General features: G+C 33.4%; 3 protein-coding genes across 3 annotated transcripts; 1 reads left to right on the top strand and 2 right to left on the bottom strand.

Annotated features, from left to right (window-relative positions):
* Nucleotides 1-5,155: 5,155 nt before the first annotated feature.
* Nucleotides 5,156-6,482, bottom strand: LOC120128629. Its single transcript, XM_039146283.1, has 2 exons — nt 5,847-6,482; nt 5,156-5,713 (listed from the first exon to the last, which is right to left on the bottom strand). Exons 1-2 carry the CDS (start codon nt 6,480-6,482, stop codon nt 5,156-5,158), a joined length of 1,194 nt encoding a protein of 397 aa, XP_039002214.1.
* A 4,944-nt stretch (nt 6,483-11,426) lies between these two features.
* LOC120128628 lies at nt 11,427-12,191 on the bottom strand. Its single transcript, XM_039146282.1, has one exon. It carries the CDS (start codon nt 12,189-12,191, stop codon nt 11,427-11,429), a length of 765 nt encoding a protein of 254 aa, XP_039002213.1.
* Nucleotides 12,192-15,208: 3,017 nt separating this feature from the next.
* On the top strand, nt 15,209-18,098 carry LOC120128627 (protein LHCP TRANSLOCATION DEFECT-like). The gene is made up of 2 exons (XM_039146280.1): nt 15,209-15,406; nt 17,883-18,098. Exons 1-2 carry the CDS (start codon nt 15,209-15,211, stop codon nt 18,096-18,098), a joined length of 414 nt encoding a protein of 137 aa, XP_039002211.1.
* Nucleotides 18,099-18,165: the final 67 nt, after the last annotated feature.

Raw genomic sequence — 18,165 nt, 5'->3', positions numbered from 1 at the left:
AGCATTATCATTTCATATTGTTTGCCTAGCTGTTAATAGCATTATACAAGTGTTGAACAAAGCACGCATATATGTATCTCAGATTTAACCCTCTGAATTCAAGTGTTAGAAAGAAAGCACAAGAAGCTATGAAAAAAGCTCTTTACCATATTGTTTCTGAGTGGGAAGGGAAAGGAAATAATGGGAAATGGGAGCAGCCATGGGAAGGTAGTTGAGCGAACAAAATAGATGTACGACAGCTAAGAGAAACAGAAAAATGCAATCAAATCATTGGGAGTTAGGGAACACAACGGTAAAGCTTTAGGGAGCCCCCAAAAGTCCAATCAATATCAACCGGTGCAGTGTTGTCCCCTAACATGCAAAATGAGAATAGAGATATAATTTTCTAAGAACTCCCTGAATATATAAAAATATTAAACGTATTATCTAATAAATATGAACTTTTATTTGATAGTCATGTCTTCAAACTTTATAAGTTCATCTCTCTCCTAAAAGAAGTGTCGAAATTTAAATATTAAAATCCATGAACCCTTATCTTCAAGCTATGACCTCTCCTCTGTACGTGTGTGAAAATTTATCCCATTACATGCATGCACAGACAGGGTGAGGTGTTGACTATGTGCACTACCATCCAGATACAAGATCTGAAAACTTATAACCGAAAAGTGAATAAAACCTACCTAAAACAACACACGCATAAAAAGCAAGAAAACTGATGCTTCCTTCTAGAGAAAATCTGCAGAAATCAATTAGTGTTTAGTGGGGGCTTACCTCATTTTACATCATTCCACCAAATGTGATTTCCAGCCAAGAAAACTCCAACTCCCAAACAAAAAAAATAATATTTCAATTACATTAAAAGGTCTTACTTTACATGAAGTTGACTGAAATGGGACGGATAAATAAATAAAAACCTTTATATTTACATTTACACTTACATATTATATATAGATATGTCAACAACAATTTAATTAGTGGGATCGCACTTTGCCCAAGAAGCTTATCCCATCCCTCTTACATATCGTTTCCACTTTCAAGTTTCAACTTGTGGGGTATTAAATGGATTTTCTGTGTGTCACTCTCTATGAATGTTCGTACACCGTCGTATTAAGACACAAATGTTAGTGCTATAAAGTTAAAAAGGGCACACCACTAGTACTTATACATTTACGCCTAACACGGGAAATATCATTATTAATATACTTACCAACATTTTGATAACTATGTTATTTCGATTCTTTATCTTTAATGCTAAAAAGATATGTTATTCTTAATGGAGGGTTCAGATTCAAACAGATACATCAGTAAGGTGTATACGCGTTATCAATTAACTATAAAAAATTATGAACAATACTACTCTATAATCATCTCAAATTATTCAAAAAAATATTTGTATTTTAATATTTACTTTGGTTCTAAATTAATTTTTAATTAATCTTATTGGTTCTTATCTTTAATTTTCTACTTTTTTTAAATTTTTTATTTAACTTTTATTTAAACTATTAAATTAATCTTGATTCAATCGATTGAAACGGTAGGCACAATCCAGATTTTAAATCTATGCCTAGAAGTCATGTCAACTGTTTAATGCTCTCTTCAAAAGCACTCTCTTTTTAAATTCCACAGCTATATAACCCTTTCTTTCAACTTCATCTGTTTCACCATCTAAGTTCTAACCCATATATGAATTATGATCTCTATTTAAGACACAAGCCACTTTCTCCCTCCTACTTTCCATCTACATTGGTATACTACTAATAATTCCATAGGAAGAACATGAAAGAGAAGTTTCTAGAGGCATACCTCACCGAATGGAGGAAGATGAGTAGTAGAGTCCCACATAGTGACAGTTGCAGGTTCTGTTATAAGTGGGCTAATTGGCCAAACTCCATGCACGAAGAGAGCAAGAGATGTGCCAAAGGGTCACTTGGTAATGTATGTTGGTAAAGACTATAAAAGGTTTGTGATTAAAATCACCTTGCTCAAGCACCCGCTTTTCAAGGCATTGCTGGATCGAGCCTGAGACGAGTATGGTTTCACCACCGATTCCAGACTCTGCATTCCTTTTGATGAAAGCCTCTTCCTCAATGTCATTCGTTGTGTTAACTCTCCACAGGTGCCTTTAGTATTCATGCTGGAACTTTGATTGGTTCACCACGTACCAGTCCTAATGAGAAGAGTACAATTTTGTAACATAAATATTCTGTAATCTATAAATGCAGTTTAATTGAAAAATATTAACCTCCGTTTTTACCTGTAAGTAAACTCACAGAATTGAAGTTGACAGCATCTGAAGGTTTCCAATCCTGGCCTCTATCTTCATTTCAAACTCGACCATAATAACTTCTAAGCTAATCAAAGTAAATAAATAGAATTACAGAATTATTGCCATTTTTGTTCAGTATCAAACAGAAATAAACACCCATTTCCCATCGTCCCGAGGTCAAATTTTGAGAGAAATACTAGTACTAAGTAGAATTTTAAATGCACCAAATCTATGTTGAAGAGTTAAAGACCTAGCTCAAGTAAAGGAACTCTCTTTTCTTGTCAACCAGAATAAAGAATCTTGTTCTAAAGTGAAATATCGAATGCAGCATATGGATATAAGAGTATGGCATTACAGTGGCTCAAAAAAAGAATTAATAGATATTATCTCAATCTGAGAATACTTAGTAAGAGTACTAAAAATAGATGCCAGTCACTGGAAATGCAAGTTAAATGTTCTCCTAAGAGTCTATCTCAGGGCAGTGTCCCTGACATTCACCTGAAATATTAAATCAGGCTAAAAACTAATGGGAAAAGCCAAAAAGGCACGCAATTAATCAAGATAGTTCAGACAGTCAAAAGTTTTCAAATTTCAGGAAATAATGATGCTAGAATTCAGACCATATTGGCAAGCAGAATGCTTGAAATAACAGCCAGTTACACGCTGTCAGAGTGCAATATGCCCATATGCAAAGATGACAGACAAGTTACAAGTCGGAAGACGAGGAAGTTATGATCCTCAATACTCAGCTCTGGGAACCATTGAATGCTGGGTCAACGTCGAGGTTTTTGAGCTTTGGACCTCAAAAGTAGGTCTGATTGACAGGGGAAAGTACGGTTTATCAATTTGTTTCCATTTGTAGTTTCTCACATCCTCTCAACAAGAAACTTGTGGTCTTCCACTTATGTGCAGCACCCTGCACATTTCATAGGCTTCACATAACGATTCAAACTGCCATAATCCGCAGTAGCCCTTGCATTTTCCAAGGTTCCAACTTCTTATTCAACCAACAACGAGTAATTCAATGTCCAATATGACACCGGAAAACAAAAATAAACAACTAAAAGGGAAACAAAGAAAGTAATCAAGTATTGAGCCACAATTCTGCTAGGGACAGTGATGGTATTGACATCATGATCGTACAGGAACCATACTTGAAATTATAGAATCTCCCAAATATTAGCCAAGAATTATACACCAATGGGAGTATTGTGTTCTTTGCCATTAGCATCAGATGTCTAAACTGTGTATAACAATGAGGTGAATACGTACTTAAACCCATTCTTCCTATAACAGTAAATCTACATCCACACTTGCTCAAGTGACCAAGATATATGGACAAAATTTATTGTTTTCCGCAAGAAGAAAAGGGAACTTGTCCAAAAAAAATTCAAAGACTACCAGTGGACTTGACAGAATAACAAAATGCCACTTACTAATATGCACTTGCATCTGATAATCATAAAAAATGACAGTGAACACTGTCAGAAAACTTGGTACGAGCATATGCATGGATAAGGCTTATATAAAATCATCCTCCATATGAGAAACAATATTCCAAAAGTCAAAAGCTTTAGATTACCAATTGCCAGTAACATGGCAAGGCCATATAAAATCCAAGACTATTACCTTTGAACTTGTCCAGCTACATTGCAAAACAGGCGCTTCATACATGCTTCCATCCAATAGCCGACCACATTGGAATAATGAAATCCATTTTGAGGATAATGCTAACTATTTAAGCCGGCCATCATCATTAAGTCTGTTAGATTTATTTCTCTAATGTAGATCCCTTAAAAATCCATTCACAAAGCGAAATTATTGAACTCCACCCCACTGCACAACTTAGCGACAAGTTGTCAATTACAAGCAACTTTCTGAAACCTTTTAAAAGAATCACCAACACAAACAGGAAACAGGTTAAAATTGTAAAAATTGCCTTAATCTAGCCAATGTTGGATGATTTTATCACTTGTTATCACAGCCGTTTGCCTAAAAACACCATCTAATATTTGCTAAAATTGCATGTCCCACCACAATAATCTACCCATTAGTATTACAGCATAAAATGCAAGATGTAACAGCATGCCTGCCGCTCTTTCTAGGACAAATAAAATAACTCATAGCCAAATCAAGCATATATGATATTTAGACAAGACCAGAGGTGTTCTTTTCATATATACTCTTATTTTCCTCTCCTCACCAACTGACTTAACATTTATCAGACGTTTCATAAACAACCTTTGTCAGTCTCCTGATTGTTTCGTTTACAAAGTTAAAAAACAACCCTATAAAATAGTAGCATGGTTACTAAGGTTATCCAGCATTCCAAAATCTATAGGGATTATATTTTCCTCATTCTAAAGAGGATAACATATTCCAGTCAGCATCTTACAGAAGTATATCCATTAAAAGTAGGGTAAACTCAAGAAAAAAACTTGTACGGCACAACTGGAGAAATACACATTCCCATGTACGCAAGAAGATAAGGGAAAAGACCACAACACAAAGATAATAAATACTCTAAATATAACAGCATCAGCACAATTTGGAGCATGAGAAGAAAAAAACATCATCGTTCTCATTGATACCAGGAAGGAACAAGTACTGCAAGGCAGTAAAAAACAATTGATTGCAACAGGATATACACAAAAGCAATTTTTGGGAAAATATACAGAAGTAATGTATTGCCTCGTGACAAAATAACAAGTACATACAACGAATTGGCAGGTTGTTACACCAAACAAAACAATGGCAGTATTGCATCACTACTACTGCAAAAAACAGGAAGATTCAACAAGTCTTAGATGCTTGCCAATATCTTTAATGTCACAATCGAAAATTCTACCAGCAAAAGTAACTTCAAACCATTTTTTTCCCACTTGAGTATCATCTAAGTCCATCGATCAAAACCTCCAACTCCCTCCTACCATACCTCCTACCCTCTGCATCAGCTTCCCTACACCTCGCCACAAAGTAGAATATCAACCAAGCAACCATGAAATACACCTCCAAAGTCGCCTGAACAGCAGTAGCAAAAACTTCCCCGCCTATAAAAGTCAAAACCCACGTAGCAAAAGAACCACCTAAGATAGCTTCGTAGAACTTGATCTGAATCGCTTGGCTCAACAGTGTTGACATCAAATAAAAACCTTCTCTAATAATTTCCCTCCCAGTTCTTCTCAAATCCAGAATGGCAATCCAAGCAGCTAATGAGAATACAAATGAAACTAAGGTATCCACCAAGAACCATGTAAACAAAAACCCTGAAATATCCTTATCGAAACCCCTAATCCAAGGAGAGATGCCCGAAAAAGGCATCAACTTTAGCCTAACAAAAAGCTTGAAAATCGAGTAGTGATAATCAATTTCTCCGAAATACCATAACCCAAGAAGCTGAGTCACCGCGTCCCTTACCGCCCATTTCATTAAAACGAAAAAGGCGTCCTTTTCAAACCCATTTTGACCCAACCCAAAAAGCACCAAAGAAAGAGTCAAATCTTCCAATCAAATCATTAACAATTGTAACAAAGAGAACACCCAAAACCAAAGAGTAAATCGTTGTAAACCCTAGAATTACCCATCCATACGAAAACGATAACAAGCTGACAAGAAAAAAGAGCGTCGCTGCATCTTGACGGCCCAATCTTGTATAAACGAACCGAACATCCTCACTCCTTTCCTCTTGTTGTTCCCCTTCATTCTTTTCATATTCGAACGACGTAGTCTTGAATTTGATTCCGTAACGAACAATTTCCGGCAACACAATCCCGTTATCCGTTACTAAACGCGAGAACCCCAATTGAGGGTCGAAGTTGGAAAGAATCAATGGCGTGCCATTGATAGGACGATTTGGGTAAGAACCGAAGAGGGAGCGGTCCGAGTGATCGTCGTCGGAAGAAAATAAGTCATCGTCGAGAGTACCGACACGGGTGAGGTGAAGGAAAGGACGGCGCGTGTGACGGTGAGCGGGGTGAAGACGCGCGTGCGGGTGGGAAAGGGGAAAATCGAGGCGGGAAAGAAGGGATTTGAGAGCGAGGTCATTGTCGATAAAGGAAGTGAGGAGGGAACCGGATTCGACTAACGAACGGAAAGAGAAGAGGAGAAAAGCGAGGGAAAGGAATGTGAAAGAGTGGGCGGTGATATGCACGGCGGTTTGTTTGAGGATCTGGGAAGTGGACCGGATTTGGTCGAACCGGGGGTGGTGATCGGTCATGGCAATTCCCGGTGGGTTCAGATATTATGGGAAGTGAAGCATGAGAGTTGGAATTGACGAGGGAATTCCTTTTTTCCTTATTTTCTGATTTTAAATATATATTTCTTTAGGGTTCGTTGGGAATTGAATTGGAAGTGAAGGGAGAGGAGTGAATTGGAAAACGTATGGGCTTTGAGCCCAATTTACCGTGCATTTAATTTATTAAAAAAAGTTGAACTGTTATCTAATAATAATAAGGGCAATTTTACTTAAAAGACACTCAAAAAATTAAATAACACCAATTTAGTATTGTTTATCGAATATGTAACAAACTAGCATCTTTTCTAATTGATAGAGGTAGAGGCGCGTTGTGTGAAACACACCTTTCTGAGGTGGAGGAAAGGTGTGTTGCAAGGGGTGCATTTTTCGTAGGTTTATGCTGATATAGCACCACGGTGAAAGGCACGTTCTGGGGGATGTGACGTTGAAGCAGCGTCATGGGATATGCGTTTTTTATCCAGGTTTTAAGATTTTTTTCACTGGTTTTTGTTTATGTTAGAAGGGTTTAAGGTTTTTAGATAGTGGTTTAAGGTTTTAGTTGTTTAAATGGTTTAGGGTTTTATTGTTTAAATGATTTATGGTTTAGTTTAAAAATAAAATCTTAATAACAAGAAAACCTAAATCGAAAATAATTAATCTTAAACATTAAATGAAAAACAATAAAAGAAAGTCACATCTTGTAAAAGAAAATAAAATAAAATGACATAAATTGAAAGTACAAGAAGATAAAATCACATAAATTGAAATATTAGAAAATACCATTACATAAGTAATGGTCAACGATTAAGTGATGATAAAAGAAATCAACATTTTTTTTATTGTTGTGACCTAGGTTCTACAATGTTCACATCTTTTGTTTTTTTATGTCTCTCGAATATTCATATCTCAATGAATTCGAGTAGATTTTGGACGACCTGACTCCCTTAATAACAACGAATCTGGTATAATTGTAAGTCAAGTCTGAATCTCATTTGGGTCTTTTTCATTACCTATGGAGAAAACTCAAATTCATATACCTTGAATACTTGTGAAAGTTGGTATACGAGATAAATATAACTTTTATAGTCCAAATGAGAATGTAAGCAAGCAACTATGACATGGGAGCATAGATACTTCAGAGCTTGAAAAACCCTACAATCACATTACATTTACTGTAGATTAACTCTAAAAGAGTTAGATTCAATCCCTTAAAGAGGTCGTGCCATTTCTATGACATGAAATAATTCACGGGTGCAAGAAAAATTTGTTACCTACGTTCCATTTGATGTTGTAACTTTTTTTTGTAGATCTACTACTAATATTGGGTGATAAACATGATCGTTTTGCATCCAAGTAAGATCTTGTTCCCCGAACTTGGTAAAAAGTCGACCCAAACAAAAATAAGTCGTTTAAATACATTTCTATAATAGCTTGTGATTTTAAGGAATTTTTTGTGGTTAACTCCTCAAGAGTGCTATTTCTCTTGAATGTTAAAGGGATATAATAATCTGATTCGAAAATAACTCCCTTTTCAGATTGTCGAATTTGTCTATCATAATAAACAACAATAAAATTACGACCCATTTTGAGAGTTTTAAAGTTTCAGAGAAAATAGAGTTTGATAGTTTGAGAGTATGAGTTGTTGAGTATTAAAATGAATATATAGACACGATGACATGACAGAGATTCTCTGAAAAAGAAAAATGCTTCTTATGGAACGAGCATTTCCATTTTGTCATATTTTTTGTACATACGTCAGTTAATTATATGCAAATATGATGTTCATAGTAGGGGCACTATTCACGTCAATCCCATTATGTTTGATGGGACGAGACACTATGACATGATAAAGATTCTTTAAAAAATGTAAAAGCGCTTCTTGTGAAATTAGTCTTTCCTTTATGTCAGATTTATATGCATACTTCAGTCAATTATATGTAGATATAACATGTCTCTTTCGGGAACTAATTATATCTATGAAGGATACACACTCTTCACCTAATGCATCTAATGATGAAGCAAAAAGAGATTATGCATTTTAGAAGCATCACCATCTTTACTATCTCCCGAATTATATCATTTCGTACATCGAAAGAATTCTAGAAACATATTGCTTGTGTGATAACATTTTTAAAAATTGCTTTTATTGTTTTTAGAATTGTGAAAGTAATATTGTAATAGATTTTTTCTTAGTATAACTAATTAAATTAAAGCTGAGATTGTAATACATTTAACCATAAACAATACATTAAATCCCAAACCATAAACATTACATTAAGGACATAAAACAATAAACCTAACATATTATGTTAAGGACATAAATATAATAAACCTTATACACACCTTAAAAAGTAATAAAATCATAAACATTCCACTATTCTTTATGATGTTTTAATCCTCGTAATTAGTAGACTTGTCAGAAGTAATATTCGTTTCTTCAATTGTCCATGTTTTTTCTTGTTGTCGTTACGTACAAATTGGTACCATGCTTCTGGGACTCTATCATCTACCTTTGTTTCTTCATCATTTTCTTAGTTGGTGGGATACTCGAGCTGGAAGCATCATCTTTAACCATACGAGCAAAGTCGAGACCAACGAATTCTACAAACAAATCGACATTAGATATAGAATGATAGTGTATGTCTCAATCATACCAACAAGATTGACATCATCGCTTAGATGAAACCTTGCGCATGCTACTGATATTTTATAATATAATGAAGATATTCTTCTATTACTTTCGAGTTTAACCTTTCTTTCTATTTTCAACTTCAACTCGTTGAGTTGAATGTATTTTTAAAAGACATGCTTAAAGATTCGCAATCATAATAAACAACTGTAAGAATAGTTGCTATTTTAGCAAAAAAAACTCAAGCTTTGGAAGTAAAAGACTCGATTATTTTTTGATTTTTTTACTTCAAGTGAGTAAAATATCTTTCTTGATTAGGGAGAGAAGGAGGGGTTTAGGCGATAATCATGTGCGGGAGTAATAGACGGGATGAAAGACGCGCACCATGCAACACACCTTCCCACGTGGCACGAAAATCCTGCAAAGGCGCGCCTCCTGGAATGTGCCTTCCCAAGTGGCTCCAATTCAGTTGAAAAGTGTCCCCTGCAACGCGCCTTATTTCCAACTCAACAAGGCGCGTTCATGCAACGAGCCTCCCCCTATTTTGTCAGAAAAGGTGTTAGTTTGGTACGTTTTCGATAAACGGAACCAAATCGGTGTTTGTTAATTTTTTGGATGATTTTTGGATAAAATTCCTATAATAAATTTAAAAATAAAAAAGATAATTAAAGGGACATTTTAATACATTAATGCAAAATAAATCTATTAATTGATCTTATTAATAAAAGAAAATATTTTTCTTTCTAAATAATCTAAATTCAAATATTTGTGTTTGTAAAAAATATATACATTATTATAATTAATTAATATTTTGAACATATCTTACTTAAAATCATTTTATATTATTAAAAATACACTAATACAAAATAGTAATAATAACATTTAAAAAAATATTTTTTAGTTTCCATTTAATTTTCTTCAATTTCATGCTTTAAAAAGTAAGATAAATTAAGAAAAGATAAATTTTTTATGGGGATATTTTCATTTAACAAAGACATTTTTAAGCACGAATCACAAATAAAGTGATCTCAATTATTAAGAGATATGTTGTTATCTTTTGAGGTGTTGGATTTGAATAATGTGTATATAAGGATATGATTATTCATTATTAAATAATTGAGATTATTTAAACAAATACTACCTTGTATTTATCTTAAATTTATATAAAAAAACATTTATAATTAAATGTATATTTTACAATTCAAAATCAATAAACTTAATCATGAGATTCTTAAATATTACATTGTTTAAATATGCATTTTTTTAAATGTTTAAATATAGAATTTTAAACATATATTTATTTCATCGTATTTAATGATGAAGACAAGATCTATATGCACACCCCTGTCATTTGGCTTCTACTCATATAATTATTTTTAAATAAAATTCATACAATTTGTAAAAATATTTTTTACCCATATTTTTTTTCTTATAGTTGGTGAAACATTGCATCCAATGGTTATTTAATGTGATAATAATACAAAACGGGTTGATTAATTCAAGATGTTGTCTAACCATTTTCGATAATGATAATTTGTGTTTGAATTTGGATGATTCAAGTTTAGTTTGATGACTCGATTTAAAAAACATAATCCGCAATCTTTTTTGTTTTGTTTTAATTAAGATGTGATCACTGAAATATTAAATTCTATTAGTTTGATGATGTGAAACGTTAATAAAAGAGTTTAATTTTTTTACTTTAACCCCTAAATTTTAGATAAAATACTAATTAGAGACCATTTTATAAATTCAAAATAATTCATGGACAAAGTTCTAATTTATCCAATTTTTATATGTTTTCTACCCAACACCATCTTTTTGCTCCGCACACCTCCCTCTTCTTTAAAATCGTGACCCTCACAAACCTAAACCCACGCCGATGGCCGCCATTTATCAGTGGAAACTACTTCAAACACCATTGTCAACGAATGAAGAAGTTCAAACCACTGTCAATCGGAGACGAAGAAGTCTAAATGCCTCTTTATTTTTTCTTTGATCTGGTTAATTGAAGTATAGGAAACATGTTTGGTTTTATGATTTTAGATGATTTCATTATGATATTGTCATTACAGACATGCATGGAGGATTGAAAATGAATGAACTTATTGAATTATTGGTAATAGATTCGTACATGTATGCAAACATTATCTCTTTCTCTCTCCCTCCCTCCCTCTTCTCCCTCCCTCTTCTCCCTCCCTCCCTCTGATAATCAATTTCTCCGAAATACCATAACCCAAGAAGCTGAGTCACCGCGTCCCTTACCGCCCATTTCATTAAAACGAAACCAGCGAGCCTTTTCAAACCCATTTTGACCCAACCCAAAAAGCACCAAAGAAAGAGTCAAATCTTCCAATCAAATCATTAACAATTGTAACAAAGAGAACACCCAAAACCAAAGAGTAAATCGTTGTAAACCCTAGAATTACCCATCCATACGAAAACGATAACAAGCTGACAAGAAAAAAGAGCGTCGCTGCATCTTGACGGCCCAATCCTGTATAAACGAACCGAACATCCTCACTCCTTTCCTCTTGTTGTTCCCCTTCATTCTTTTCATATTCGAACGACGTAGTCTTGAATTTGATTCCGTAACGAACAATTTCCGGCAACACAATCCCGTTATCCGTTACTAAACGCGAGAACCCCAATTGAGGGTCGAAGTTGGAAAGAATCAACGGCGTGCCATTGATAGGACGATTTGGGTAAGAACCGAAGAGGGAGCGGTCCGAGTGATCGTCGTCGGAAGAAAATAAGTCATCGTCGAGAGTACCGACACGGGTGAGGTGAAGGAAAGGACGACGCGTGTGACGGTGAGCGGGGTGAAGACGCGCGTGCGGGTGGGAAAGGGGAAAATCGAGGCGGGAAAGAAGGGATTTGAGAGCGAGGTCATTGTCGATAAAGAAAGTGAGGAGGGAACCGGATTCGACTAAGGAACGGAAAGAGAAGAGGAGAAAAGCGAGGGAAATGAATGTGAAAGAGTGGGCGGTGATATGCACGGCGGTTTGTTTGAGGATCTGGGAAGTGGACCGGATTTGGTCGAACCGGGGGTGGTGATCGGTCATGGCAATTCCCGGTGGGTTCAGATATTATGGGAAGTGAAGCATGGGAGTTGGAATTGACGAGGGAATTCCGTTTTTCCTTATTTTCTGATTTTAAATATATATTTCTTTAGGGTTTGTTGGGAATTGAATTGGAAGTGAAGGGAGAGGAGTGAATTGGAAAACGTATGGGCTTTGAGCCCAATTTACCCTGCATTTAATTTATTAAAAAAAGTTGAACTGTTATCTAATAATAATAAGGGCAATTTTACTTAAAAGACACTCAAAAAATTAAATAACACCAATTTAGTATTGTTTATCGAATATGTAACAAACTAGCATCTTTTCTGATTGATAGAGGTAGAGGCGCGTTGTGTGAAACACACCTTTCTGAGGTGGAGGAAAGGTGTGTTGCAAGGGGTGCATTTTTCGTAGGTTTATGCTGATATAGCACCACGGTGAAAGGCACGTTCTGGGGGATGTGACGTTGAAGCAGCGTCATGGGATATGCGTTTTTTATCCCGGTTTTAAGATTTTTTTCACTGGTTTTTGTTTATGTTAGAAGGGTTTAAGGTTTTTAGATAGTGGTTTAAGGTTTTAGTTGTTTAAATGGTTTAGGGTTTTATTGTTTAAATGATTTATGGTTTAGTTTAAAAATAAAATCTTAATAACAAGAAAGCCTAAATCAAAAATAATTAATCTTAAACATTAAATGAAAAACAATAAAAGAAAGTCACATATTGTAAAAGAAAAGAAAATAAAATGACATAAATTGAAAGTACAAGAAGATAAAATCACATAAATTGAAATATTAGAAAATACCATTACATAAGTAATGGTCAACGATTAAGTGATGATAAAAGAAATCAACATTTTTTTTATTGTTGTGACCTAGGTTCTACAATGTTCACATCTTTTGTTTTTTTATGTCTCTCGAATATTCATATCTCAATGAATTCGAGTAGATTTTGGACGACCTGACTCCCTTAATAACAACGAATCTGGTATAATTGTAAGTCAAGTCTGAATCTCATTTGGGTCTTTTTCATTACCTATGGAGAAAACTCAAATTCATATACATTGAATACTTGTGAAAGTTGGTATACGAGATAAATATAACTTTTATAGTCCAAATGAGAATGTAAGCAAGCAACTATGACATGGGAGCATAGATACTTTAGAGCTTGAAAAACCCTACAATCACATTACATTTACTGTAGATTAACTCTAAAAGAGTTAGATTCAATCCCTTAAAGAGGTCGTGCCATTTCTATGACATGAAATAATTCACGGGTGCAAGAAAAATTTGTTACCTACGTTCCATTTGATGTTGTAACTTTTTTTTGTAGATCTACTACTAATATTGGGTGATAAACATGATCGTTTTGCATCCAAGTAAGATCTTGTTCCCCGAACTTGGTAAAAAGTTGACCCAAACAAAAATAAGTCGTTTAAATACATTTCTATAATAGCTTGTGATTTTAAGGAATTTTTTGTGGTTAACTCCTCAAGAGTGCTATTTCTCTTGAATGTTAAAGGGATATAATAATCTGATTCGAAAATAACTCCCTTTTCAGATTGTCGAATTTGTCTATCATAATAAACAACAATAAAATTACGACCCATTTTGAGAGTTTTAAAGTTTCAGAGAAAATAGAGTTTGATAGTTTGAGAGTATGAGTTGTTGAGTATTAAAATGAATATATAGACACGATGACATGACAGAGATTCTTTGAAAAAGAAAAAATGCTTCTTATGGAACGAGCATTTCCATTTTGTCATATTTTTTGTACATACGTCAGTTAATTATATGCAAATATGATGTTCATAGTAGGGGCACTATTCACGTCAATCCCATTATGTTTGATGGGACGAGACACTATGACATGATAAAGATTCTTTAAAAAATGTAAAAGCGCTTCTTGTGAAATTAGTCTTTCCTTTATGTCAGATTTATATGCATACTTCAGTCAATTATATGTAGATATAACATGTCTCTTTCGGGAACTAATTATATCTATGAAGGATACACACTCTTCACCTAATGCATCTAATGATGAAGCAAAAAGAGATTATGCATTTTAGAAGCATCACCATCTTTACTATCTCTCGAATTATATCATTTCGTACATCGAAAGAATTCTAGAAACATATTGCTTGTGTGATAACATTTTTAAAAATTGCTTTTATTGTTTTTAGAATTGTGAAAGTAATATTGTAATAGATTTTTTTCTTGGTATAACTAATTAAATTAAAGCTGAGATTGTAATACATTTAACCATAAACAATACATTAAATCTCAAACCATAAACATTACATTAAGGACATAAAACAATAAACCTAACATATTATGTTAAGGACATAAATATAATAAACCTTATACACACCTTAAAAAGTAATAAAATCATAAACATTCCACTATTCTTTATGATGTTTTAATCCTCGTAATTAGTAGACTTGTCAGAAGTAATATTCGTTTCTTCAATTGTCCATGTTTTTTCTTGTTGTCGTTACGTACAAATTGGTACCATGCTTCCGGGACTCTATCATCTACCTTTGTTTCTTCATCATTTTCTTAGTTGGTGGGATACTCGAGCTGGAAGCATCATCTTTAACCATACGAGCAAAGTCGAGACCAATGAATTCTACAAACAAATCGACATTAGATATAGAATGATAGTGTATGTCTCAATCATACCAACAAGATTGACATCATCGCTTAGATGAAACCTTGCGCATGCTACTGATATTTTATAATATAATGAAGATATTCTTCTATTACTTTCGAGTTTAACCTTTCTTTCTATTTTCAACTTCAACTCGTTGAGTTGAATGTATTTTTAAAAGACATGCTTAAAGATTTGCAATCATAATAAACAACTGTAAGAATAGTTGCTATTTTAGCAAAAAAACTCAAGCTTTGGAAGTAAAAGACTCGATTATTTTTTTATTTTTTTACTTCAAGTGAGTAAAATATCTTTCTTGATTAGGGAGAGAAGGAGGGGTTTAGGCGATAATCATGTACGGGAGTAATAGACGGGATGAAAGACGCGCACCATGCAACACACCTTCCCACGTGGCACGAAAATCCTGCAAAGGCGCGCCTCCTGGAATGTGCCTTCCCAAGTGGCTCCAATTCAGTTGAAAAGTGTCCCCTGCAACGCGCCTTATTTCCAACTCAACAAGGCGCGTTCATGCAACGAGCCTCCCCCTATTTTGTCAGAAAAGGTGTTAGTTTGGTACGTTTTCGATAAACGGAACCAAATCGGTGTTTGTTAATTTTTTGGATGATTTTTGGATAAAATTTCCTATAATAAATTTAAAAATAAAAAAGATAATTAAAGGGACATTTTAATACATTAATGCAAAATAAATCTATTAATTGATCTTATTAATAAAAGAAAATATTTTTCTTTCTAAATAATCTAAATTCAAATATTTGTGTTTGTAAAAAATATATACATTATTATAATTAATTAATATTTTGAACATATCTTACTTAAAATCATTTTATATTATTAAAAATACACTAATACAAAATAGTAATAATAACATTTAAAAAAATATTTTTTAGTTTCCATTTAATTTTCTTCAATTTCATGCTTTAAAAAGTAAGATAAATTAAGAAAAGACTAAATTTTTTATGGGGATATTTTCATTTAACAAAGACATTTTTAAGCACGAATCACAAATAAAGTGATCTCAATTATTAAGAGATATGTTGTTATCTTTTGAGGTGTTGGATTTGAATAATGTGTATATAAGGATATGATTATTCATTATTAAATGATTGAGATTATTTAAACAAATACTACCTTGTATTTATCTTAAATTTATATAAAAAAACATTTATAATTAAATGTATATTTTACAATTCAAAATCAATAAACTTAATCCTGAGATTCTTAAATATTACATTGTTTAAATATGCATTTTTTTAAATGTTTAAATATAGAATTTTAAACATATATTTATTTCATCGTATTTAATGATGAAGACAAGATCTATATGCACACCCCTGTCATTTGGCTTCTACTCATATAATTATTTTTAAATAAAATTCATACAATTTGTAAAAATATTTTTTACCCATATTTTTTTTTCTTATAGTTGGTGAAACATTGCATCCAATGGTTATTTAATGTGATAATAACACAAAACGGGTTGATTAATTCAAGATGTTGTCTAACCATTTTCGATAATGATAATTTGTGTTTGAATTTGGATGATTCAAGTTTAGTTTGATGACTCGATTTAAAAAACATAATCCACAATCTTTTTTGTTTTGTTTTAATTAAGATGTGATCACTGAAATATTAAATTCTATTAGTTTGATGATGTGAAACGTTAATAAAAGAGTTTAATTTTTTTACTTTAACCCCTAAATTTTAGATAAAATACTAATTAGAGACCATTTTATAAATTCAAAATAATTCATGGACAAAGTTCTAATTTATCCAATTTTTATATGTTTTCTACCCAACACCATCTTTTTGCTCCGCACACCTCCCTCTTCTTTAAAATCGTGACCCTCACAAACCTAAACCCACGCCGATGGCCGCCATTTATCAGTGGAAACTACTTCAAACACCATTGTCAACGAATGAAGAAGTTCAAACCACTGTCAATCGGAGACGAAGAAGTCTAAATGCCTCTTTATTTTTTCTTTGATCTGGTTAATTGAAGTATAGGAAACATGTTTGGTTTTATGATTTTAGATGATTTCATTATGATATTGTCATTACAGACATGCATGGAGGATTGAAAATGAATGAACTTATTGAATTATTGGTAATAGATTCGTACATGTATGCAAACATTATCTCTTTCTCTCTCCCTCCCTCCCTCTTCTCCCTCCCTCTTCTCCCTCCCTCCCTCTGATAATTTGTGTTTGAATTTGGGTGATCGGAGACGAAGAAGTCTAAACGCCTCTTCATTTTTTCTTTGATCTGGTTAATTGAAGTGTAGGAAACATGTTTGGTTTTATGATTTTAGATGATTTCATTATGATATTGTCATTACAGACATGGAGTATTGAAAATGAATGAACTTATTGAATGATTGGTAATAGATTCATACATGTATGCAAAAGTTCTCCTTCCCTCATCTCTCTCTCTCACCGTAATTTGTGTTTGAATTTGGGTGATTCAAGTTTAGTAAAATTAAAAAGGGTAAACTACATAATTGTTCACATTTGTTTCAATTTTATAAATGTATGGTCACTCGATCCAAGAAACATAATTCGTAGTCATTGTTGTTTTGTTTTAATTAAGATGTGGTCACTGAAACATTGATTTTTGAATTTTAGATAAAATACTAATTAGGGATCATTTTATAAATTCAAAACAACTCAGGGACCGTTCTAATTTACCATTTTTTTTATATGTTTTCTTCTCCAACCCCATCTTCTTACTCCGCAAACCTCCATCTTTTCTAAAGTCGTGACTCTCTCATACCTAAACCCACGTCGCCAATCACCATTCATCAGTGGTTACTACTTCAAATGCCTCTTTATTTTTTTCTTTGATTTGGTTAATTGAAGTGTACGAAACATGTTTGATTTTATGGTTTTAGATGATTTCATTATGATATTGTCATTACAAACATGTATGCAGGATTGAAAATGAATGAACTTATTGAATGATTGTTAATAGATCCATACATGTATGCAAAAGCTCTTTGTTTCTTCCATTGATGAAGCTATTTTGTTTGCAGTGCTTTAACTACACGAGGATGCTTGCTGTCGAAGACACGTACGATAAAATGGAAGCTCTTTTGAACCAAAACATCCACCCAGTAGACATCTTATTAATGTTGGCTGCATCGAAAGGCGACAAGCCGAAAATCGAAGAGCTATTGAGAGCTGGAGCTAAGTATGATGTCAAGGATGCAGATGAATGTACTGCCCTTGATAGGGCTGTCGATGAATAAATAAAACAGTTGATCCTTGGTTTTTCTGCGCAAAGGGGACTGAACCTAGTTTGAAGATTGTTGGTTA

The sequence above is a fragment of the Hibiscus syriacus genome, unplaced genomic scaffold (assembly GCF_006381635.1).
Source record: "Hibiscus syriacus cultivar Baekdansim isolate YM2019G1 unplaced genomic scaffold, ASM638163v2 tig00110482_pilon, whole genome shotgun sequence".
NCBI lineage: Eukaryota > Viridiplantae > Streptophyta > Magnoliopsida > Malvales > Malvaceae > Hibiscus > Hibiscus syriacus.
The sequence above is the reverse complement of the archived record's forward strand: the minus strand, read 5'-3'. Positions and strand labels throughout refer to the sequence as shown.

What these genes read in the sequence shown, in the direction of transcription:
- LOC120128629 (XM_039146283.1), bottom strand. Translation starts at nt 6,482, where the DNA reads ATGACCGATCACCACCCCCGGTTCGACCAAATCCGGTCCACTTCCCAG. An exon ending in TATCGTTTTCGTATGGATGG is followed by an intron (nt 5,714 to 5,846) that starts GTAATTCTAGGG and finishes GGGTTTGAAAAG; the next exon opens with GACGCCTTTTTCGTTTTAAT.
- LOC120128628 (XM_039146282.1), bottom strand. Translation starts at nt 12,191, where the DNA reads ATGACCGATCACCACCCCCGGTTCGACCAAATCCGGTCCACTTCCCAG.
- LOC120128627 (XM_039146280.1), top strand. Translation starts at nt 15,209, where the DNA reads ATGAAAGACGCGCACCATGCAACACACCTTCCCACGTGGCACGAAAAT. An exon ending in TCAGAAAAGGTGTTAGTTTG is followed by an intron (nt 15,407 to 17,882) that starts GTACGTTTTCGA and finishes TTTTGTTTGCAG; the next exon opens with TGCTTTAACTACACGAGGAT.